This window comes from Silurus meridionalis, chromosome 21, assembly GCF_014805685.1.
Source record: "Silurus meridionalis isolate SWU-2019-XX chromosome 21, ASM1480568v1, whole genome shotgun sequence".
Classification (NCBI taxonomy): Eukaryota; Metazoa; Chordata; class Actinopteri; order Siluriformes; family Siluridae; genus Silurus; species Silurus meridionalis.
The window spans coordinates 5,696,283-5,720,542 of record NC_060904.1 but is presented as its reverse complement, the minus strand read 5'-3'; the positions used below and the strand labels follow the sequence as shown (position 1 = coordinate 5,720,542).

The 24,260-nt window shown below is 37.1% G+C and overlaps 1 protein-coding gene across 4 annotated transcripts in view; it reads right to left on the bottom strand.

The window, feature by feature from the left end:
- The window catches only part of pi15a (peptidase inhibitor 15a), a 51,215-nt gene extending 31,307 nt beyond the window's left edge, over positions 1-19,908 (bottom strand). Inside the window, exons 1-6 of one of the 4 annotated variants that reach the window (XM_046833598.1) lie at positions 19,697-19,908; positions 13,644-13,719; positions 11,028-13,497; positions 5,083-5,532; positions 4,701-4,872; positions 4,185-4,274 (exon numbers count right to left, since the gene is read on the bottom strand). In XM_046833598.1, coding sequence (XP_046689554.1) covers positions 4,185-4,226 — 42 coding nt within the window. In that variant the 5' untranslated portion in view covers positions 4,227-4,274; positions 4,701-4,872; positions 5,083-5,532; ... (1 more) ...; positions 13,644-13,719; positions 19,697-19,908. Of the gene's footprint in view, positions 1-4,184; positions 4,344-4,700; positions 4,873-5,082; positions 5,533-11,027; positions 13,498-13,643; positions 13,720-19,696 lie in introns of those variants that run through there. The other 3 variants (XM_046833597.1, XM_046833599.1, XM_046833604.1) reach the window with 3 other exon arrangements.
- Between the last annotated feature and the right edge of the window lie 4,352 nt (positions 19,909-24,260).

Below are 24,260 nucleotides of genomic sequence, written 5' to 3'. Positions count from 1 at the left end.
GGTTTTAAGATTTAAATTGTTATACAAGGTTTTTCGACTTGATACAATCATCTATTTTTCAAAATCTCTGACATCATCGCATGTCGTATGTCATTCATTATTTTCTGGACAAACTTTGATCACTTTTATGATTAAAATGCTGGTTTGGTTGTTATTTAAAATCAGGTTTTATTCACTTTGTATTGCTTTTTAAAGAAAAATATGAAATCATTTAATATCATGACATTGTACATATACATGTCCCATTTTTTCTCCTAATGCAAATTTACTAAGCAAATTTATTTTCTCTAATTATATTTCTCTAATTATTTTCTCTAATAGTATCTATTAAATCCTATGACGGTGTAACTGGGGAAACCTTGACAGTTTTAGTTTGAGACAATATTTTGCAGGATTCTCAGAATAGGGTTTCCTCGTACCTTCTAGGTTTTTGATTCACCCAAAATGAGTAAAAGTTCACAAGCGACCCTCTTTAACTTTCTAACCAGGAACCCCTGGTAGCTTATGGATGTGTTGAGAAACATCAGCCCCAGCACTGTGCCAAATCTTCACCTCGTATTAAAGGAATATTCCTGCAAAAACACAGCTCAGGGAAGGAATCAGAAAAGAAAATGCAAAAAACCATCCTTGTCACATTCTTGTAAAAATAATTATTAGTTATTAATTAGTTATTATTAATATTATTATTGAAAATAAGTTTTTACCAAACACAAATATGTCCTGAGAAATTTCTGGATATTTCTTGAAAGATTTGATTTCACCAAGATTTGATCTAGCTCATGCATGATTTCATAATGATCTTCATAAACTAAGTCTCTTAGTGCATGAAGTTGAAAGCTTTCGAGAAATCAGCTTGCCAAAAATATTGGGACTGTTTGGGTTTAAACATTTAGGTAAGTATGGATTGGTGTTTGTCATAAATGGTTACCTATAAATACTGGCAATTAGTTTTGGTAAGAAGATGTGCTCTTAGGTGGCATGAATAGACATTTAGTTTGCTTCTAAACATATATAATGAAAGTCATCATCCTAATATTCTTGAAATGGTAATTATCGGTATTGCCATAATTCTAACATTCCATTTTACACATAGTTATAAAAACTACAATAACTAAGAAGGCCTGGTTATTCCTAAATAGTGAAAACAGACAAATTGTATTTATAGATTTCATTGAAAGTTTAATGATAGAAGCAACAAATACATTAATTAGTCTACTTATGAAAAACATTACTGATAGATTTGTCTTTTCTCCACTAAAATATTCTTACATTACAATCTTTAGGCAGCTCATGGTGGAGGTGGCGGCTCTGTTATTAAGGTGTTGATACATCTGATTGAAAGGTTGTGAGTTCAGATACCACCACCGCTAGGATGCCGTTTCTGGGCCATTGGGCAAAGCCATTAATGCTCCAATGCTCAATTGTATAACTGAAATAAATGTAAGTTGCTCTGGGTGATCGCATCTGCCAAATGCCATAAATGTTATGTTTATCTGACTACATTTCTTTAATATTCAGTATAACTGTCAGGATTATGCCTAGAGTCAAAACATCTAGTCTTATGTTTGCTTTTGCACCAGATTCTCTAATTTCACTAATAATTTGCACTTGTATATAAGTTTTACTTGTAGTAGTACTTAGTCTACATTTTAGAGTATGTTCTTTGTTTTGTTTTATTGTGTTTTGAGTTTAACAGAGACACGTTTGATCAAATACCCACACTTACATCCGCCCTCCTGCATATTACATAAGTACAGTGTTGATCTAATGCTAATACCTAGTTCATCTAGCTAGCTGAATATTAAATGTAATAAAAACCCAAATAAACACAACAAACCAATTTTAATTATGGCAAAAAAAAACTTTGGTCTGCATTACACTGACATCCAGTGGGTTTTCCCAGACCACCAGACCTGTACAGTAGACTGTTCTAATGTTAGGTTATAAACAAAGCAAGCTAGGTAGCCAAGTGGAAGGCCAGGTATGTGTTATGGTGAAATAAGCTACACACAGCCATGTCTACACTTTTTTATTTTTATATCACTACCAAATGATATGATTGATTCTACCCCAAACATCATGTTTGATATGAAAATGGAGACTAACTGTAGGATTGTTCAGATAGCCGGTCTCTAACTTTCTGCCAGTGAAGAAACTGAGGAACCCCACAAGGAGCCCCAAGTATTCTTGGTTTTTACAGTTTAGAAATATATTTCCTCTCCAAGACAAAAATAACAACCATTATGGGTTTTTTGCATTCCTATTCATGGCTTAATAACTTCCATACTTCACCATTTAGACAATAACAAATAATAAAAGTAGTGTACAAATCCAGTCTTGTGTACATTTATTTGTAGGGTTATAGAGTTTATTTAACTGGCTTTATTTGTTTCGTTTTCAAAAAGCAATGATAGTCAAAATTTTGGTTTATGGAATGGAAGCATAGTGGTTAAAACAATGGTCTTTGGATTCGAAGGTCATAAGTTCAATTCCCAGCACCACCAGCAGTAACTGCAGCAGCAAGTCTTAATGAAGATACAGGAAAAGAAAAGTTCATTTGAAAGTGCAGACAATAATCATTAATACCAAGAAAAAAACAAAAAACTAACCCAGAAAGCACATGGGAACATGAGAGGACAAACGTGAGACAAAAAGTGTTGTGAAAGTTAAGTCTTTATACAAGTGTTAATTAGCCGCAGATGTGATATACATGCATTTATGTAACATGAAACATAGTGAAGCAGTGGCCGGAATGGAAACTATAACGTAGGGCCATAATCCTGACAGAAAAGATATTACAGGTAATACTAATAATTTTTTTAATTACAAATTATATTTCTTAGCTATATTTGCTTATTCTTTGCTTTATCAGTTTAGGTTGTGTGCCAGTTGTGTGTTACATAATTGTATAAAAATATACAAAAATAATGTAGTATTACAATATGAAACAAGAGTACAAAAGTTGGAGTATGACAATATTTCCACAGAGAAATAAAGAAATGTGTCTCGCTTATGATTAAGTGGCTCATTCAGATTATGCAAATCCCATACATTTAGTTACTGCTTCTGAGGTTGCCAGATTGAAACATGGATAAAAAATAGATCTTAATCCAGAACATACCATTTTTGCAATTTTTTATTATTATTGCATGTAGTTTTTATGGTGCACACTATACTAATATCATAACATGCCATGAAATTTTGCTTTTACTTCCTAATTTAAACTAATTTTTCAGTTTTGGGTATTTCTATGTACTTTTAAAAAAAAGGAGAACGGGTTTATGGTTTGAAGGATAAAATGAACGAGCACTCATCTACTATGCTTACAATTTACATTAAGTATATAATTGTACCCAAAATTCATAATTATTTAATCTTACTAAAGCTTCACAAAGTACGTGTAAATAAAAATATGGCCTGACATATGAACTTTACCTGATTGTTAAACATTATGCAGTCAGTTATATAATTTATGTCATAATACACAATCGTTATAACAGTAACTCACCATTTCTCATTGTGAAAAAGATCAAGCTGTGAACATTGTGGGTAATATGTCTCTCAACCCTAAAGAATAAAGACCCTGTATAAAGGCTAGAAAATATTAATGTCAAAATAATTTTTTTTTTTAATATATATTTTTTATTTCTCAAAATGTCTGATAAAAACAAAAAAACAATAATTACATTAACTCATCTGTAAATGTAGTGTGGGGGAATAAAGCAACAAATTCAAACGTGTTTCCTATTGGCTGAATCCAGTTGGGATTCTAACATTAAACACAAAACTTTGCCCCTATGCTATATACTATGTCTTAAAGTCAAACATGGACCATTGATAACTGTAAAATACTTTTATATGGTGCATATAATGATGTTCTGGTCTCTTCCTGTGTTCAAACAGACAACGATGAAATGTCTGGGTATGAAATACTGCACTGTTTTTTTGTGCTACAGTAGTGGTGTTTATTTATTTTACACTGTTTACACTGTTACACTGATGTGTGTGATGTAAGTAACAGAATCACAATGGTGGTGTACTGTTGTAGGAAAATAATTATGTTTATCCTGCATATTTTTTATATTTTATCTTGCTTAAGCTTTAGCAATTGGTTAATGATTCTTTTTTTATTTATTGATAAATGATTTGGAAAGTCCATAAGACAAGTTCCTGATATCACTTACTTTATTACAGCTGTAACGTTGTTTCTTTACCGGCTTTCTCATTGTTTCTCATTGTTTCTCATTTTTTTTCTTGAAGTAACAAAACAATCCCTAAAAAAAACACACAAAACACACACACACAAAAAAAAAAAGAATTAGATGAAATGTAACATTGTGCTAAATTTGGAGGTCTGAAAATAGCTCACTATTCATGCACATAACATAGACAAAGGTCCTTTTTAGAACTCGTCTACAAAACTGTCACTATAATAGCCACAGCGGACCATCCGCATGTTTGATTTGGCACATGTTTTTACGCTGGATGCCCTTTCTTACTCAACCCTCCCCATTTATTCGAGCTTGGGACCGGCACTAAGGCTTGTGCAACCCTAATGGCTGGGGTTGGTTCCCTGACCGGGGATCGAACCCAGGCCGCAGCGGTGAGCGTGCCGCATCCTAACCACTAGACCACCAGAGTATAAGCTTCAGATACTCTATGGCATAAACCTCTATATTTTCATTGCACATGAAACTCACCAAGTCTGCATCATGTTCTTCAAACTGCTGACTCCCAGAAACTTGTCTTCTGATTTTACTGTGGCTTTGGGTCTTCCAGGCTTCTTCCTGTCAGAGTTTCCTCCAGTTTCCAAGTGCCTTTTAATACGGTAGGAAACTCTACTTACTGACACCCTGGCTCTCTTTGCAATTTCTATAAAGGAAAGACCTACACTTTTAAGGGTTACAATGGTCTGTCTGTCTTCCAGTGTTCATTTATGAGAGTAATATACTAATATATGGTAGTATTATACTACTACAGTGGTACCTCAAGTTACGAAATTTATTCGTTCCGGAACACCATTTCCACCTTGAAAAGAGACTCCCCTGTTTACAAGAAAGTTCTTTATTTATTTAAGTTTACCTTCAAAATAGTCCCGTTGCACAGCAATACAGCTCTCACAGCGTTCCTTCCACTTCTGGAATGTGTCCTGTAAGTCTTTTCGAAGAGCATCAAGCACCAATTTGCGCCGGATCTTCACAATGGTGTCAAAACGGTGACCTTTGAGCTGGCCAGATGGGATGAATTGGAAGATGTTCATCTTCAGGAAGAGGGTGAGGTCTGAAGAAGCCAAATCTGGTGAGTAGGTTGGGTGCGGAAGTGAGATCATGTGGAGCGTTCTCTGATGATCATTATGGATAAGTTGGCGAATGGTTTCAACATATTTTAAGGTTGAGCTCGTTGAAGGTCTTCCTGATCTCTCGTCGTCTTCCACTCTTGAAGTTCATTTGCCACTCAAAACACCTTGAAAAACTCGTTGCAGAATTGTCGTGTTTCAAACATATTTCATGTCTCTGTGGCAGATTTGCCCAGCTGAAACCGCAGACATGGTAATGCACGAGTTAAGAATACTTGGCCATCAGGTTAAAAAACGTAAAATTAAATTATTATAATAAATTATTAAGGAGAATCATAACACAATTAGCAAATATGTATATATACAGTATACACTATATAGCCACAAGTACTGGGTTACATGACCTTTCCTGCTACACATGGGTCTTTTTCAAACTGTTACCACAAAGCTGGAGGCACTCAATTGTACAGGACGTCTTTAGATGTGCTTTAATAAAATATTGCATTAACTTGAACTTGGAAACCCAAATCTGTGCACCCAGAGAGCTCCTTGAAGATATGGTTTACATGCTTTGGAGAGGAAGATCTTGAGTGGAACAGAGCTCTGATCTCATTCCTACTGAACACCTTTGGGATGAATTTTATATATATATATATATATATATATATATATATATATATATATATATATATATATATATATATATATATATATATATATTTGCGGATGATATTGTGATATTAGAGACAGTGACATTAACTAAAAGACAGGAGGTGGAGCTGGAGATAGCAAAGCTGAAGATGTTGAGGTTTTCGTTGGGAGTGACGAGGATAGACAGAATTAAAAATGAGTTTATTAGAGAGACAGAGCACGTAGGACGTTTGACAAGGTGAGGGAGGCGCAATTGAGATGGTTTGGACATGTGCAGAGGAGGGACATGGGTTATATTGGAAAAAGAATATTGAGGATGGAGCCACCAGGAAGGAGGAAAAAAGGAAGGCCAAGGAGGAGGTTTATGGATGTGATGAGGGAGGACATGCCGGTAGTTTGTTTAAAATAGGCAGATTGGTGAGGACAGAGTAGTATGGAGACGGATAATCTGCTGTGACGACCCCTAATGGGAGCAGCCCAAAGACACATACATCACATATATATATATATATATATATATATATATATATATATATATATATATATATATATATATATATATATATATATACATATACATATAAATCACTAAAGCTGCTACATAAAGCAGCATAAATTGATACAAGATGATGCAAAACAGAAATCTAATTAGAGAAGGTTGGGAGGTGGTCAGAAGATCACAAGTTCAAATCCCACTACAACAAAGCTGCTACTGCTGGGCCCCTGAACAAGACTGCATTACAATGGCCCCTGAACAAAGCTGCATTAATGGACCTTAGCTGGTTAAGACGATATTATGCATTTAACCAAGACACCTATAGATCTTTCACAAATAGAGTTTTAAGTATCTAAGGCCCTTGCTCATTACTCCTTACTCATAATCTTACATTCCGGTGCTCATGTTAGTTCTCACTCTCCAGTGTTCTGTATAGTTTTAAGATTTATAATCACATTCTTGATATCACCCAAATGAGGATGGGTTCCCCCTTTGAGTCTGGTTCATCTCAAGGTTTCTTCCTCATAACATCTAAGGGAGTTTTTCCTTGCCACAGTCGCCATGCCTGGTCATCAGGGATAACAATCATCGTTCACCTTATTTTATTTTAAATTCTATAAAGCTGCTTTGAGACAATGTCTGTCACTATAGAAATAAACTTGACTTGACTTTACTTAACTTTTAGTCTGCCAAATGCAGTAAATATACTGTCACTAAATAGTCAATATAATTATAAATTTGAGAATCACATATGAAATGTGTAAGAATGTTGTATAGATTCTGCATCATTAAAATTGATTTAGTTTAAATATATACATCGGCTCCTGCAGTCCTGAAACAGATCCAGCATGACCAATCCTTTGTGTTGTGTTCTCTTACAGGTTCACTAAGAGTGGTCCTAAGTTTGTGACTCTTAGGACCACTTAAAAATGTAGTATTCTTAGGAAATATATTTTGGGTGCTGCTGAAGTCTAAAAAAAGAATCATAAAAACCATACATAAGACACACTAATAAATGCAGCATTATTTTGTGCATTAACATAAGCATGAACATTTTTTTTATTACTATAATCAAACAATCATTATTTTCACAGTGTTTCTCTGGGAGAATTCCAATCATAACATTGTGGTATATTATGGGAAATTGGCTGCCGCACTTGATGTTACACCTTAGTTCGACTGTTTGAAGTGTGTGTGTGTGTGTGTGTGTGTGTGTGTGTGTGTGTGTGTGTGTGTGTGTGTGTGTGTGTGTGTGTGTGTGTCTGGAATTCACTGATTTACAGTTACAGCATGCGTATTTTCCCATGATATAATGTTGATAGACCTCATTTTGGGCTGTGTAGGGCCAGGAAGCCCAGGAAGCCCCTAAGAAAAAGTACATTTTGTTCAGCAAGCACATTCCAGGGCTATGTGAATATTTGTCATATTTGAAATGACCATTGACCTCTGTAAATTCGCAGGCCTGCAAGCGTTACTTCAGTGTGTGCATGCAACACTGGAAACATATTGAGCTTGTTATGACAATAAAAGTGTTATGGCTGTAAAAGCGCGTGAAGCGTCTGCCAAGTGAACTATCCATCCAGACACATTATCTACAAAACAGCTGGTGTAGAAAATGGAGGACCCCTCCATATATTTTTATATATATATATATATATAAAAATAAAAGATTTCTTTCATCTGTTCGAAATGTACCTTAAATTAATACTTTTAAAGTTTTTATAATCTAATCAACATGGTCATGGACAAATATGCAAATGTATGTTTATTATTAGTGAAACTACAATCAACATAGAGTTTGAAGACAAAATATCTTGTAATGGTTTTAAAGTAATTATGGTGCTTTGAATTGCGTAAATCATCAGGACACCAGATGGAACTGTTTCCACACGGACAGTTTTAATTGCCGGATGTGTGCATAATTGTGGATTTTGGTGCTTGATTTGAGACTTGGAAAATCAGTAAAACTGGAAAAAAAAATGTTAAGTGCATAAAAATTAAGTTTATTATATATATATATATATATATATATATAAAACAGAAATGCGAGCTGCAATGATATTAGTGCCGTTACAATATATACAATATTACAACGTGCACCACCCACATACATCATCTCTAGCAAAAAGAATCAATATTAACCTCATAAAATGACACTGAAAATTTGTGGCATATTGTGTGTTTTTTGTGCAAATTCTACAGGAAAGGAAACGGAAAGTATAAATGGTTCATAGAGAAAATATAAAAATGGTCTATGAAAAAACTTTTTTGGCTGATTGATGATTTTTCAATACCAGTCTGTCTAGATATGTTTTATTCCTATTATACCACAGCAACTTGCCAATGATCGCTACACTTTTAACCATTTACAATAACATTTAATGTTATGGCCAAAACACGTTCTTACTTCCATTATGTTAGAAAGAAACACTGACAGTGGAGATGCTGCAACAATGCATCTTTTATTAAACTTTAATATGAAGTGCCTGCTATACAAATTCCAGAGCAAGAGTTGTTACTATAGAAACCATAATGTACTTGTGTGAATGTATTTAATACAATATATAAGTAGCAGGATTGGGGATTTCAGCACTCTACTGTAATATACTATTACACAACAGACAAGCAATGAAAAAAAGCATAGCTATTGCAGATCATCTAAATTACAGTGACTACGCTGTCCATCGTTATTCAACATGAGGTTCTGGAGAGTAGGTGATAATTTTGTGCTTGGTAAAGTTTTCAAATTATTGTGAAAGTTCGTATCTGAGTACCCACAGCATCTCTCGGCTTAGAGTGTGTTTTGTTGCTAAGCTAGGTTTCTCCTCAAACGACCGCCTGAGATTTTTAACTCTGTTTCCCTCACATGGCCTGTGTGTCTCCTCTCGACAGTGTGTGAACACTCATGTTTGCTGCACAAACAATCCAAAACTGTCCATGTCTAAGAGCTTTGATCTGGACAGGTGCAGGGCAAATGGGGTTTTAGATCCTTAACCTCTCAAACAGAGAATTCTAGTTCATGTAAGTGCCAAGTCTTTTTTATCTTTTTCAAAACGTCGTCATTTCTCTGCATGGGCAAATAGATTATTCTCAGTGGTGGGCCATCAGCTCACTGATCTATATTTTAATATATTTTTGTCCATGAATATGTATTATTTAATTTAATTACATGAATTTACATTATTAATAATGATATAATTATTAATTTAATACAAGGTCAAATATATTCATGTGGATTTAATTGCTGTTTTTTTTTATTATTATTTTACAGTGGTTTACAGAGAAGAAGAAACTTAATTTGAATATATATAGCCTTTATCGTTACATATATTTTACAGCACAGTGAAATTCATTCTTCGCATATCCCAGCGTGCTCAGAGCGCAGGATCAGCTATGATTTGGCACCCCTGGAGCACAGAGTGTTAAGGGCCTTGCTCAAGGGCCCAAGAGTGGCGACTTGGCGATACCGGGGCTTGAACCCCCGACCTTCTGATCAGTAACCCAGCCACTGAGTTACCACTCCTTACAATAGAATTTGGTATATAAGACTTGCAGAAAAGCTGGACATCATGAGGAAAGGTCAGCCAAAACAATTCAATACAGTTATGTTTTTTGTATAAATCATTACCAGGCATAACATTATGTCATTATAACATTATACTAATGAGTGTATAACACTGATTATCTCTGCATCATGGCACAACAAAAAAAAAATTAGGCGTAAAGATTTGAGCGAGTTTGAAAAGAGCCAAATTGTGACGTCTAGACAACGGGGTCAGAGCATCTCTAAAACTGCAGGATGTTCCCGGTCTGCAGTGGTCAGTATTTATTTAAAGTGGTCCACAAAAGGAGCAATGGTGAACCAGTGACATGGTAATGGGCTGCCGAGGTTTATTAATGCATGTGGGGAGCAATGGCTGGCCCGTGTGTTCCGATCCAAAAGACGAGCTCCTGTAGCTCAAATTGCTGAAGAAGTTCATGCTGTTAATGCTCTATAGGTCAGGACTGTTTTGCAGTAAAAGGCGATTAGTTGAATTGTATTAATTAGGTTTCTTTTTTTAGTCATGTCATTCCTGCTCACTGCATGAGACACCTGTTTGCGATGCAGCGCTCTGTTATACTGCGTTTCTGTATAATATTGATTGTTTCTGTAGCCGTGGCATCGATGGTATTAAGAGATGAATTGATTTAGGTAGGACACCACTAAAGGCCTAAATGTGAATTGCATTGATGGCCACTGATGATTTCTAATTTCACTTTTGATAACTCATCATTTCAAATTGATGACAGGTAACGGCAGGTCATGATATAAGATGGGAGGCTAAAATAATATTATTGCTTTAATAATGGAAGCATTAGGGTTGAGCAATGCATTTTATCTGAATGTCTTCTCGAATAATTAAAAAGAATGATGTGGGGCAAACTTCTGTAACATGCAAAACAGATATGTACTGTAGCTGCATTCGTCATTTAGATTGTAAGTCCTGAACGGGGGTCATGTTATGTTTTCTTTTGAATATCAAACAGTGGATCTCAGATCAGCTTGTAATGATTGTGATATACTTTACTAATCAGTGTAATTACCAGATTTGCAAGTTTTCAGGTATTCCCCTTTTATAATTTTAGACCTGTAAAATAAAATAAAAAATAAAAAATTATAATAATAGAACATACATTAAAGTATTTCAACTATGTAACTGGAAAGACACTACAAAAACAGACACTGAGCCACAATGGCATTTCTTAATTGACAAAAAAATAATATATGATATATAAAAAAATGTTTCAGGACTCAAAGAGTATACCATTTGGCAGACACCCTTATCCAGCGCAATGAATAATCATCTCATATATATAACTGACAAATTGGGGGTTTAGGAACTTGCTCAAGTACCCAGTAGTGGTAGCTAGGTGGTGGTGGTGGTGGTGGGAACTCACAACCTTCTGCTTAGAAGTTCAATGTTTTACCAATGAGCTTCCACTTAACTTTAACAGGCACCATAAAAGGAACACTTGAATCTATCTAAAACCATTAAACGTTTTGTATGACTTGTCCTCTGATAAGACTATTTGTCTTTAGTCTATTTACTTTTCATTTCACTGCCAAAAATACTGTACCAGTGATAAAGAAAATAAAACCCTTGTTCATGTTTATCACCCTGGGAAAGCAGTTCACGTTTTCTCGAATCACAGCAGATTCATTATTCCGGGTTGTCACTGAAATGAACGCAATAATTTCTAGACCAAATGAAAAGCAAATCTAGGGTATATCAGCATTTTACACTGTGTATTTGGTTTAAAGGTGCATTTCTTTACAGTCTGGGATAGAAAGAAATAAGTCTTAGTGCCCTACTCCTTTTTTTTTTACCATTCTTTGTACTGTTTAGGAAATCAGGGAAAAATAAAACTAAATTTTTTTATCATTTTGCCTATTTCTAAGTTGTTGTATTTGTGGATGTTGTGCAACCACTGGTTACTGTTAACTGATCCATTTCTTATGACGATTGGTTGAGCTCTTAGAACCTTAGGACATATGTTAATGTAAAATATTCAAATATTACATTACACTGTATATTGGTGCAGTTTAATCTCAATTGGGCTTATCCCTGTTAGTCAGTTTTATACCTTCCTCGCTTGACTGAGACCAATTTTCTGTTTAGACGTACAAGTAATCCTCATATGAAACCGAGATGTGTCTGCAAATCCCATTCACTTGCTTTTTCCCCCCCCAGGCCTGACAGAGGGATTAAGATCAGCATGAAACAATATAGCACTGATCTACAATGCTACAATAGTATGACGTGTACTGCGAAGTGATTTACAGATGGATAATAAATTAAAGAAAGAAATGAAGAACCGCTTTGTTTGTGCTGGCACGGTTGAGTTCACTTGTTTTCTTAGAAGGAATCATCATCACAAATCAGTACCAAGTTCTTTTGGCTGATCACTTTTTTCCTCTAATGAAACATCTGATTGGAGCAGTTTAGTAGAAGATGAACCAACCTGCATACACGGTGCAGTGCAGGCCCAGTGGTTTGTGGAGAGTGAAGATGTAAATCGTTCACTTTAATCTTCACACTCACCAGATTTCAAACTAATTGAACATATATGGAAGATTTTGATTAAAGAAATGTATTAGACCTGACCTCCATTATGAAAGCACCATCAACAATCAAGGTTGCATGGATGTGTAGAATTTACAGAATGATGCACTGAAGCTCTGTTTCATGGTGGACCAAGCTATGAGATACATACCAATAAATACTTCTTATTAACAGAAATATGTCGTTAAACATATTGGTATATTTATTGGTCTGTATTAATTTTTTTTACAATACATTGACTTGCATTTTGGAAACTGTTGTGTTTAAGGAACAGTTTAAGAGTTGCTTTAGGAACCAGTCCACGTTTGAATAATAAAGTGAGCTAGAATGCTTGGCATAGCAGATTGTACAATGTTACAGGGTCATTTTTTTAGCTGCTCTGCTCTGGTTGTGTTTATGCTCAACTTGTTTAAACATTTGAAAAGCCCATTTCGGGCAGGCGAGTGCAGCAGATTTCATCATAAACCTGCAACGGGCAAACTTACAGGAGGGCCATTCACACACACATGTCAACAGGTTAAACAGTTCAATCAGCAAATACCATAAAACTCTGGCTGAAAGAGTTTCGGGAAGAAAAGCCCCTCTTTCTCCAAAAGCCTTTCAGTGGGGCCTCAGACCATAATGCCCCATTTTATTTATTTTATTTATTTTATTTTTACAAAATGGAGAAGGATTACAGTACTTGTTCAGCTTTTTTTTGTCCTGAGTGTATTGAGATGGAATCCCAAGTGTCATTATAAATATGAGATATATATATATCATATGTTTATGCCATTCCATTCTCTAATACTCTACCCCCGGGGTTATCAGTACAAAATTAATGTATTATGGTAATGTATTAATATTGGAAATCTATGACCAGACTAGTAAGAACTACTGGGAATTTATTCACACCTACTCCACACACTCACTTATCCTGAACTCAATATGGACCGGAGAACCCTGGAACCCTGGCAATGAAGCAGACAAGGATAAGACTTACTTAATAATCATCATGTGCAAAATCACACAAATAGTAGGTAGTCATACTAGTTTCATGAAGGTTAATTCAGTGTTGTGTAGATGCAGGTTTTAGATTAAATCTAGTACAACTTACATTCAAGCAAGCAAGGACATCTCAACTGGTTAAACTGTGTTTGTCCTTGATTCCTTTGGCTCTGATTTCATTGCATCTAGATTGAGGAGATCAGAAGTGAAAAAGTGAAGCAAGTCTGCCTCAAATTGATCCAATGTCCACCATCTAAAAAAAAACGTCCTGAGTTGATGAAGTAACAGATTGACCTGTTAATAAAATAAACAAGTGGCCTTAACTAGGGTGAAACAGAGAAGGGAAATTTAAAGATCGCTGAGTAAAAACTGAAGTGAAAAGCATGGCTTATTTTATTTCAACTTTTGGAAGAAAGGATGGTGGAAACTGCCATCAGACAAGTAGACAGTAGAGAGAGAGAGAGAGAGAGAGAGAGAGAGAGAGAGAGGAAAAGAGACTCTGGCAAGAGGAGAAAGACAAATATCGTCCCACAACTGAAAGTGCAGTGGCAACTGTCCCAGTGTGAGACTGGGAGGAGTTCGTGGAAACTTTCAGAAAGAGAGCGTGGTGGATGCTGCACTACACGTTTGCAATCTAAAAAAGATTTTAATGCAGAGTAAAAAAATTAAGGCATAAAGTCAAAAATATCAATCATTAACAATAAAACACAACAGCTATGCCATTTCTCATTGTAATATGGTTTGGTGTTTCAGATTTTTTAAATGAATCAAATCAAAATGTAAGTTAAACTCATGCATGGCTTAATATAAACCATTGTTATACTAACTGTGGAGATTTTACTGCAAAGTATAATTTTTGATTCTTTAAAGTTAGTGCTTTGCCTAGTCACTATCTAGTCTAAAACTACCCATAACACCACTCAGCCTATAAAGATGGCTGCCAGTGAGTCTAATTCACCCATATTCAAACTTTAAACTTAATTGTTGACTATTTCATCCATAGAAAAAAAGATGCAGTCATTCAAGTCATTGCAAAGTAAACGGTTTGTGTCTTTGTACCAGTCGTTACACAGCTTTATATATCTTGTTTTTGGTTTTCTGTACGCTGTTCATACACCACCTGACCTTTGCCTGTTCACTAACCTTGTCCCAATTTTTTTGACTGACAACCAAGCATTCGTGCCGGAACCGATTTTTCACCACACGTTTCTCAAATGACTCTACCCTGGTTGGTTTTTCCTCTTTGAAATTTTCCTTGTAGCATTTGGCTATAGCAATATGGCAGCATCAATTACAAAGCTAGCTGCACTTGCAAAACCGTCCATCAAACCACAAACCCGGAGTCTTCCTGCCAAAAATGAAATATTGCACCCATTTTGACCACAAATCAAGAAATCAAAAACAGAAATGTTAAAAAACATTAGTATTGCGTGGGGTATTACTGTCTACGTTTATTCAAATAAGCCAAAAGCAATGTTTGCTCTTTGTAAATGTTACCGACGGCCTGCAGAGAAAACATCAGCAATTGGGTTAATAAAGCACTTCGAGCTCATAGCAAGCAGCTTTTTCTAAAGAAAACATCAAATGCAAAGTCATCTGTAACTGAGAGCAACATTTATGCCCTTTTACCACTGACACTGGAGACTCCTTCCATAAATGGCTCCTCATAAAGCTATGAAGCTTCAGATATGTACACCACAGTTTGATGCTACATTTACACTATGGTGTAAATAAAACATTTTGTAATGTTAGAAATTTGTTGCAATCCCCAAAAGCTACCTGAAATGTATTGGTGATGAGACCAGGAGTTGAAGTTTCTCCTGATGACTCTTTCATGCGGATTTGTGCAAGCAACAGCGTACCATCGCTACCGTTAACATTCCTGCAGGGCCTTACTGTCATACTGGGATGTTGCTTTGTCTTCCTCCCCAGTATACAAGCTGATATATCTGTTTTCTTGGTATTACAGATTTACTTCCACAGTTTCTTTTAGCTGTCATTTGTCAGTGACATTTCAGAAAGTGGAAATTGTGAGCTGGATGAACAAATTTGACAAAAACATCATTCATCTTCTTACCATGGGGTTTAAATCATTTATTATCAATACAGATTGTATTGACAGAAAATGTCCAGATCTTAAAACATTTAAGCAAAAAATCTGTTTAAGCCTAAATTTTGATAAGGAAATAAATTTGCGACCAAAATCAATCATCTAATACTTGGTATTCTATACATTGTACAATTTTAGGCTGTCCCATATGAAAGTAGCCCAACGTAAAACTGCACCGATTTCTTTGGTCACGGCTTCTGAAGCCAGGTGATCCTACAATCTTGTTGATGCTACAAACTACATCTACTGACTATCGAAAAAAAGCATGAAATGGCGTACTGATCAAAACGACATTGGGAAGAAAATCGTAGCAGCCGAGGTCTTTAAGCTGTTCCCGTTTCTGTGTCAAGAAAAATACTGCATGCTGCAGCTCCAAGGTGAGAAGAAAGCAAGCTGTTCAGGTGCGGCCCTTTTTGTTTCGATTCACTTTGCTCTATTGTTTACCACTAGCGCATGCTGATGTTGTACGCTAATAGCGCATGTCGGCGATGTTTTATTCTTCTGTATTAACTTGTGTCGTAGGCTACAATTCAATAGGTGTCATAATCATACAGTCTAACATAGGTGTCATACACAAGTTTATCAGATCCACGTTGCACAGTGTGATTTGTTCTGATCTGATGTAAGATTGCTGAAATCATCTGTAGAAGGCATAAGACACATTTTGGGTCTAATCTTTAGTTCTTTATACACCAAATTGTGTTGTGATTTTTTTCAAAAGTGCTTTTAGGATTTCAAATATGACTGCGGATGAAACCCGTGTGTGAATACACACTCAGAATTGGGCAGCAGTTCTAACAAGCCGACTGCATCAGCAAATTGGCTTCATATCAGAAGGATTCCAGACCAATTTTCCTCAACAGGTTTAAACGGGTGAGTTTTGTCTGTATGCGAGTGTTTGCACACCCGAATTACACGTTTTGTGAACACAACCAATTAATAGAATCTGCACAAATCAAAGCATTGCATTCATTTATATTTGATAAACCTAAAAATAGGAACGGAAGCTTTATATGCAAATGTTTGGATACATTTTTGGATACTTTTATAGTTACTTTTATAGTTTTGTAAATTTACTTTTACTTAAATATATACTTAATTACATTTGAAATCATGTTTGTTACTAAGAAAAATAAATCAATAGCAAAAAGTATATATATATATATATATATATATATACAGGGAGTGCAGAATTATTAGGCAAATGAGTATTTTGACCACATCATCCTCGTTATGCATGTTGTCTTACTCCAAGCTGTATAGGCTGGAAAGCCTACTACCAATTAAGCATATTAGGTGATGTGCATCTCTGTAATGAGAAGGGTGTGGTCTAATGACATCAACACCCTATATCAGGTGTGCATAATTATTAGGCAACTTCCTTTCCTTTGGCAAAATGGGTCAAAAGAAGGACTTGACAGGCTCAGAAAAGTCAAAAATAGTGAGATATATTGCAGAGGATGCAGCAGTCTTAAAATAGCCAAGCTTCTGAAGCGTGATCATCGAACAATCAAGCGTTTCATTCAAAATAGTCAACAGGGTCGCAAGAAGCGTGTGGAAAACCAAGGCGCAAAATAACTGCCCGTGAACTGAGAAAAGTCAAGCGTGCAGCCGCCAAGATGCCACTTGCCACCAGTTTGGCCATATTTCAGAGCTGCAACATCACTGGAGTGCCCAAAAGCACAAGGTGTGCAATACTCAGAGACATGGCCAAGGTAAGAAAGGCAGAAAGTCGACCACCACTGAACAAGACACACAAGCTGAAACGTCAAGACTGGGCCAAGAAATATCTCAAGACTGATTTTTCTAAGGTTTTATGGACTGATGAAATGAGAGTGAGTCTTGATGGGCCAGATGGATGGGCCCGTGGCTGGATTGGTAAAGGGCAGAGAGCTCCAGTCCGACTCAGACGCCAGCAAGGTGGAGGTGGAGTACTGGTTTGGGCTGGTATCATCAAAGATGAGCTTGTGGGGCCTTTTCGGGTTGAGGATGGAGTCAAGCTGAACTCCCAGTCCTACTGCCAGTTTCTGGAAGACACCTTCTTCAAGCAGTGGTACAGGAAGAAGTCTGCATCCTTCAAGAAAACATGATTTTCATGCAGGACAATGCTCCATCACACACGTCCAAGTACTCCACAGCGTGGCTGGCAAGAAAGGGTATAAAAGAAGAAAATCTAATGATATGGCCTCCTTGTTCACCTGATCTGAACCCCATTGAGAACCTGTGGTCCATCATCAAATGTGCGATTTACAAGGAGGAAAACAGTACACCTCTCTGAACAGTGTCTGGGAGGCTGTGGTTGCTGCTGCACGCAATGTTGATGGTGAACAGATCAAAACACTGACAGAATCCATGGATGGCAGGCTTTTGAGTGTCCTTGCAAAGAAAGGTGGCTATATTGGTCACTGATTTGTTTTTGTTTGGTTTTGAATGTCAGAAATGTATATTTGTGAATGTTGAGATGTTATATTGGTTTCACTGGTAAAAATAAATAATTGAAATGGGTATAAATTTGTTTTTTGTTAAGTTGCCTAATAATTATGCACAGTAATAGTCACCTGCACACACAGATATCCCCCTAAAATAGCTAAAACTAAAAACTACTTCCAAAAATATTCAGCTTTGATATTAATGAGTTTTTTGTGTTCATTGAGAACATGGTTGTTGTTCAAATTAAATCCTCAAATAAAATTAATCCTTAAAAATACAACTTGCCTAATAATTCTGCACTCCCTGTATATATATATATATATATTCTTCTTTTTCTTCTTCTTCTTTCGGCTTCTCCCATTAGGGGTTGCCACAGCGGATCATCCGTCTCTATACCCCCCCATGTCCTCCACATCTGCCTCTTTCTAACCAACTACCTGCATGTCTTAACTCACCGCATCTATAAACCTCCTCCTTGGCCTTCCTCTTCCTCTTGTCCTCCTTCCTGGAGTCTCCACCCTCAGCTTTCACCTACCGATATACCCCATGTCCCTCCTCTGCACATGGCACAAACCATCTCAATCTCGCCTCCCTCACCTTGTCTCCAAAACGTCCTACAGGTGCTGTCCCTCTAATAAACCTCGTTTCTAATCCTGTCCATTCTCATCACTCCCAACGAAATCCTCAACATCTTCAGCTCTGCTACCTCCAGCTCCACCTCCTGTCTTTTACTCAATGCCACTGTCTCTAAACCATACAACATCCCAGGTCTCACCACAGTCCTATAAACCCACAGTCCTATAAACAATATATATACATGCGTCTCTTTCACGTTCTTTTTTCGCCATCTAAAAATAATACCTTTAATAGCGTGAGATCGTTTATCCGTAGACATAAAATTGTACATTTTTGTAGATTTTTTGGTCTTCGCTCGGTTTCAGTGTCCTTGTGTTCACTGTAGTCTCAGATCCCTATTAATGCCAAGCAAGTGGTCTTCTTCTACTGCTATAGTCTATCCACCTCAAGGTTTGGCTTCATGTGCATTCTGTGATGCTTCTGTCCCCACCAAGGTTGTAAAGACTAATAGATATTAACGTAACCTTTCCAGTTATTTTAAGCTGGAGGTTTTTTATTGTTCCTTAAATACTCAAATCTTTTGACCTGTCAATTAATAATTAAATGCATTGCACTGCTGCCGCATGATTAACTGAACGAATAAATGCATGAGGGCCCCAAAGGTTCATACAGTGGATTCTAAGTGGGCATTAAGCCCTAAAATATCCTATATGTCAGAAGGTGCACTGTATTACACTTATTAAATATAACCACTGACTCGGAAATTCTCTAACCCCGAATTCTTAAAATGAAAAATTAATTATTATTATTATTTTAAGTATCAAAATGACAGACATATGTTCTAATGTGCAAATAATGTTATAAAAAAAAACTATTTGCATTGCTTCATGAGTCACAGCTAAGCCATGCCAAAATGAAATTTGCACACTTGAATAGATTGTGCAGCGTTATAGGGCAGCATCCTTTTTATGGGCAGATGCTTGCATCACACTGTTATTCTTTTGTCTGAGGTTTGAAGTTCTTGAACTGGGATTTCTGAGCTTTACCTCTTCACAGAATCCCTCTCTGCCTTCCTACGCCAGATATATCCGACTCTCTTGGATCCACAAATGGCTCTATTGAGCTAATTCGGATTCCTGGAGAATTGCAATGGAAAATCCGGTCTCGATTTTGGCCCCGTCCTATTGCCGCAAAACACCTGCCGAATTTTAAACAACGGAATAAGGAGCCGTCGGGTCCAATCAGTCGAACAATAGGACATGCAATACACATATCCAGCTTGTGGTTTGTTTTTCCAGCTGCACCTTAACTAGATTAGAGGCTGCTCTTGTTCTGCGTTCCAATACTCTGTTTTAATGCCCCCTGGTTCACTTCCCCCTCTTCGTGTTCTGTTGGGTTAACTTGTGGCCATCCCAAAAGCCGCTTCCTGGAACTATCATTTTGATTTGAGATTCTTCAGGTAAATCTGTCAAGGTCATGTGTAATCCTGCTTTTAATTACACCCTCTATCCTTACATATAATGGAGGGGCACACTTGTGTGATGTAGGTGTTGCACACTACAGAGGTTTGAGGGAACGTCTACAAGGGTCCATTGAAATCAGGGAATGGAACGCAGAGGAAATCTGATACTAAGGAAGTACACTCAGCAAAGTCGAGGAAATAGGAGTTTACTGCCACCTAGAGGAAGACCAAATCAATATTTAATCATGATCATCAATATTAAACATACTGATAGTCTTTTATTTCCAATTATTGTTAGCTTTACACTTATGATTTATGTAAGGTAATATGTAATACATAATATCCTACAGTCAGTTCTTAGTGCCTTCAATATTAGTGCCATATATTGTATACAGTTGTGTTCAAAATTATTCAACCCCCAATGCTGTAAATGGTTTTAGGGAATTTAGTGTACATTTGTAATTGTATTCAGAATGAAATCCTACAAGTACTTCTTAAAGAACCATATGCAACTAAAATGACATCAATTAGTTTTGTAATACAGTAGTAAATGTTTCTTTTGTGAATTCTTCATTGACATAATTATTCAACCCCCAAGTGACATTCAATCTTAGTACTTAGTACAACATCCTTTTACAGTTATAACAGCTTTTAAACGTGAAGCATAGCTTGACACAAGTGTCTTGCAGCGATCTACGGGTATCTTCGCCCACTCATCATGGGCAAAAGCCTTCAGTTTAGTCACATTCTTAGGCTTGCGCACTGAAACTGCTTTCTTTAAGTCCCACCAGAGGTTCTCAATCGGATTTAAGTCTGGTGACTGCGATGGCCACTTCAAAATGTTCCAGCCTTTAATCTGCAACCATGCTCTAGTGGACTTGGAGGTATGCTTGGGATCATTGTCCTGTTGAAAGGTCCAACGTCTTCCAAGCCTCAGGTTTGTGACGGACTGCATTACATTGTCATCCAATATCTCCTGGTACTGAAGAGAATTCATGGTACCTTGCACACGCTGAAGCTTCCCAGTACCTGCAGAAACAAAACAGCCCCAAAGCATGATTGACCCCCCGCCATGCTTCACAGTAGGCAAGGTGTTCTTTTCTTCATAGGCCTTGTTCTTCCTCCTCCAAACATAGCGTTGATCCATGGGCCCAAACAGTTCTAATTTTGTTTCATCAGTCCACAGAACACTATCCCAAAACTTCTGTGGTTTGTCCACATGACTTTTGGCATACTGCAGTCGACTCTTCTTATTCTTTGGGGACAGCAAGGGGGTGCGCCTGGGAGTTCTGGCATGGAGGCCTTCATTACGCAGGGTGCGCCGTATTGTCTGAGCAGAAACTTCAGTACCCACATCTGACAAATCTTTTCTCAGTTCCTCAGCAGTCACACGGGGACTTTTCTCCACTCTACGCTTCAGGTAGCGCACAGCAGTCGAAGTCAGCATCTTCTTTCTGCCACGACCAGGTAGCGTTTCAACAGTGCCCTTTGCCTTGAATTTGCGAATGATGCTTCCTATGGTGTCTCTTGGTATGTTTAACATCTTTGCAATCTTCTTATAGCCATTGCCCTTCCTGTGAAGAGTAATCACCTGTTCTCTTGTCTTCCTGGACCATTCTCTTGACCTCACCATGTTTGTAACCACACCAGTAAATGTCTAGAAGGAGCTGAGTATCACAGTCATTTTAAAGCTGCCTAATTGGTGCTTATTAGGCTTTATTGCTGCTCCCTGATATCCACAGGTGTTTTCAATACCTGATTGAAAACACTTCATTGAACCTCTGTTCTTCAGAGTGGTAGTCTTTAAGGGGTTGAATAATTATGTCAATGAAGAATTCACAAAAGAAACATTTACTACTGTATTACAAAACTAATTGATGTCATTCTAGTTGCATATGGTTCTTTAAGAAGTCCTTGTAGGATTTCATTCTGAATACAATTACAAATGTACACTAAATTCCCTAAAACCATTTACAGCATTGGGGGTTGAATAATTTTGAACACAACTGTATTTTGTAATAAGCCACTAATAATATGGTTCTTTATGTGCGCAGGCCAGGCAAAACTTTATAGCTAATGATCAGGCATAACATTAGGACCACCTGCCTAAACAGTTCTGACCCTTCGAGCATTAACAGCATGAACTTCTTCAGCAGATTGAGCTACAGGAGCTCGTCTGCTGGTTTGAACCACACGGACCAGCCTTCGCTCCCAACGTGCATCAATGAGCCTCGGCCGCCCATGACCCTGTCGCCGGTTTTCCCCTGTTCCTCCTTTGGAGCACTTTTGATAGATACTGACCACTGCAGACCAGAACATCCCACAAGAGGTGCAGTTTTGGAGATGCTCTGACCCAGTCGTCTAGACGTCACAATTTGGCTCTTGTCTGACTCGAATCCTTACGCTTGCCCATTTTTCCTACTTCTAACACGTCAACTTTGAGGACAAAATCTTTAGTGGTTGCCTTATTTATCCCAAACACTAACAGGTGCCATGATAAAGAGATGTGTTACTCACGTCACTGACCATAATGTTATAATTCAATTCATATTGTGCGTGAGCTCCCCAAAATGGCATAAGGAAGAAACCCTTAGAGGAACCAGACTCAAGAAGGAACCCATCCTCATCTGGGTGGCACCGAATGTCCATTTGTCATCCAATTAATGTCATAATGTTATGCCTGTTCGGTGTAGATTATTGTGTAGTCACATATACAGTTGGTAGGATTATGGCCCTGGTTTATTTCCATCATTCACTGCACCGTCACATGACTGGGTCACATATATCTAATTACTCAAACCTGGTTCTTGTCAGCTTGATTAACACTTGTGTATAACCTTACCATTCACATCATACTCGTTGTCTCGGTTGCTGGCTCATGCTCAATATTTGTAGTTATTTTGTGTTTTATGTTCAAAAAGTACAAAAAAATATTCGGCATTTGCTCCCGCCTTTGATCCAATTACACCACACCGCTGAATATGTGAATATGTGGCACTGCCAGACTAAGATATTTGAATGATATTACTTTCGAACAGGTCCAGCATACAGAGATATGTCATGTATGTTCCATGTATAAGAAAAAAGCCTAATGTTCATTGTTCAAGCGTAATTAAATGCATAGCTACATACAGTTAAGAGATGAAACAGCCATGCTGTCATGGGACACTGAACAGGAACGTTGTTATTTTCCCCCCGGGTTTTCTGACGCACTTTCTGAAGAACAAAAACATTTCCTGACATTATATTGCACAATATAAATCATAATCAGTATTTCAGTACAGCCGATTTACCGGCACGAGCTGAGTACTAGAGTACTTAATAATTTAAGTGCTTAATGTTCTTACTGTAATATATTCTCACAATTACTGTATTTCCTGAACACTCCTGAGCATGAGACGCAAAGGATCTCAACACACACACACACATACACACACCGCTTTGATGAATAAATCAAATGTATTGCAAAATGCATGTGTAGCACAGCTATAATGTTTTCTACTGTTTAACACATTATACAGCAGGTTTACTGGTTGGCGCAATTTTGTGTTTCGGTGTATCTGTCTCACGTTGTCTTGTGTTGTCTTTTATCTGCACTGTTTGCACTCAGTTGCACACGTTGCACTTTATGTGGCGATTACAACTCGCTTTAGTCTTTAGCTCTGTGTTCTGTTATGTAGTTCTATAAAGTTTCTTAACTCTTGACTTGACTATAATACAAACATCACAAACATGGCAATGTGTAACTTCAGGCTCTGGCAGTTCCTCAGCTTCAGCTATATCACTCGAGAGATGTGTGTGGGGGATGTTTTTCATTTTGACTTCATTATTCAAATTTTTAATCGTACTATCCAGTGAACTTAAAAATCGATGACCCTGACAAGGCTAAGGACTGACCTTTGGTGCACGGTTATTGCTGGTGCTTATTAGCCAAGTTTTCTAGCTAGTTTAGCCTGTCAATGCTCTCTGGAAACACCAGCATACTAAAGTCTGGTTTATAGGATAAACGGCAATTTATTCTTTGGAAGTTTTTTTTTTGTTTTTTCATATATTTGTATATATCAGACATTACCCAAGTGCTACACGTTTCTCTTATTCAGCTTGTCTGCTTCATGGACCTAACTGAACCAATCAAAACCTGAAAATAT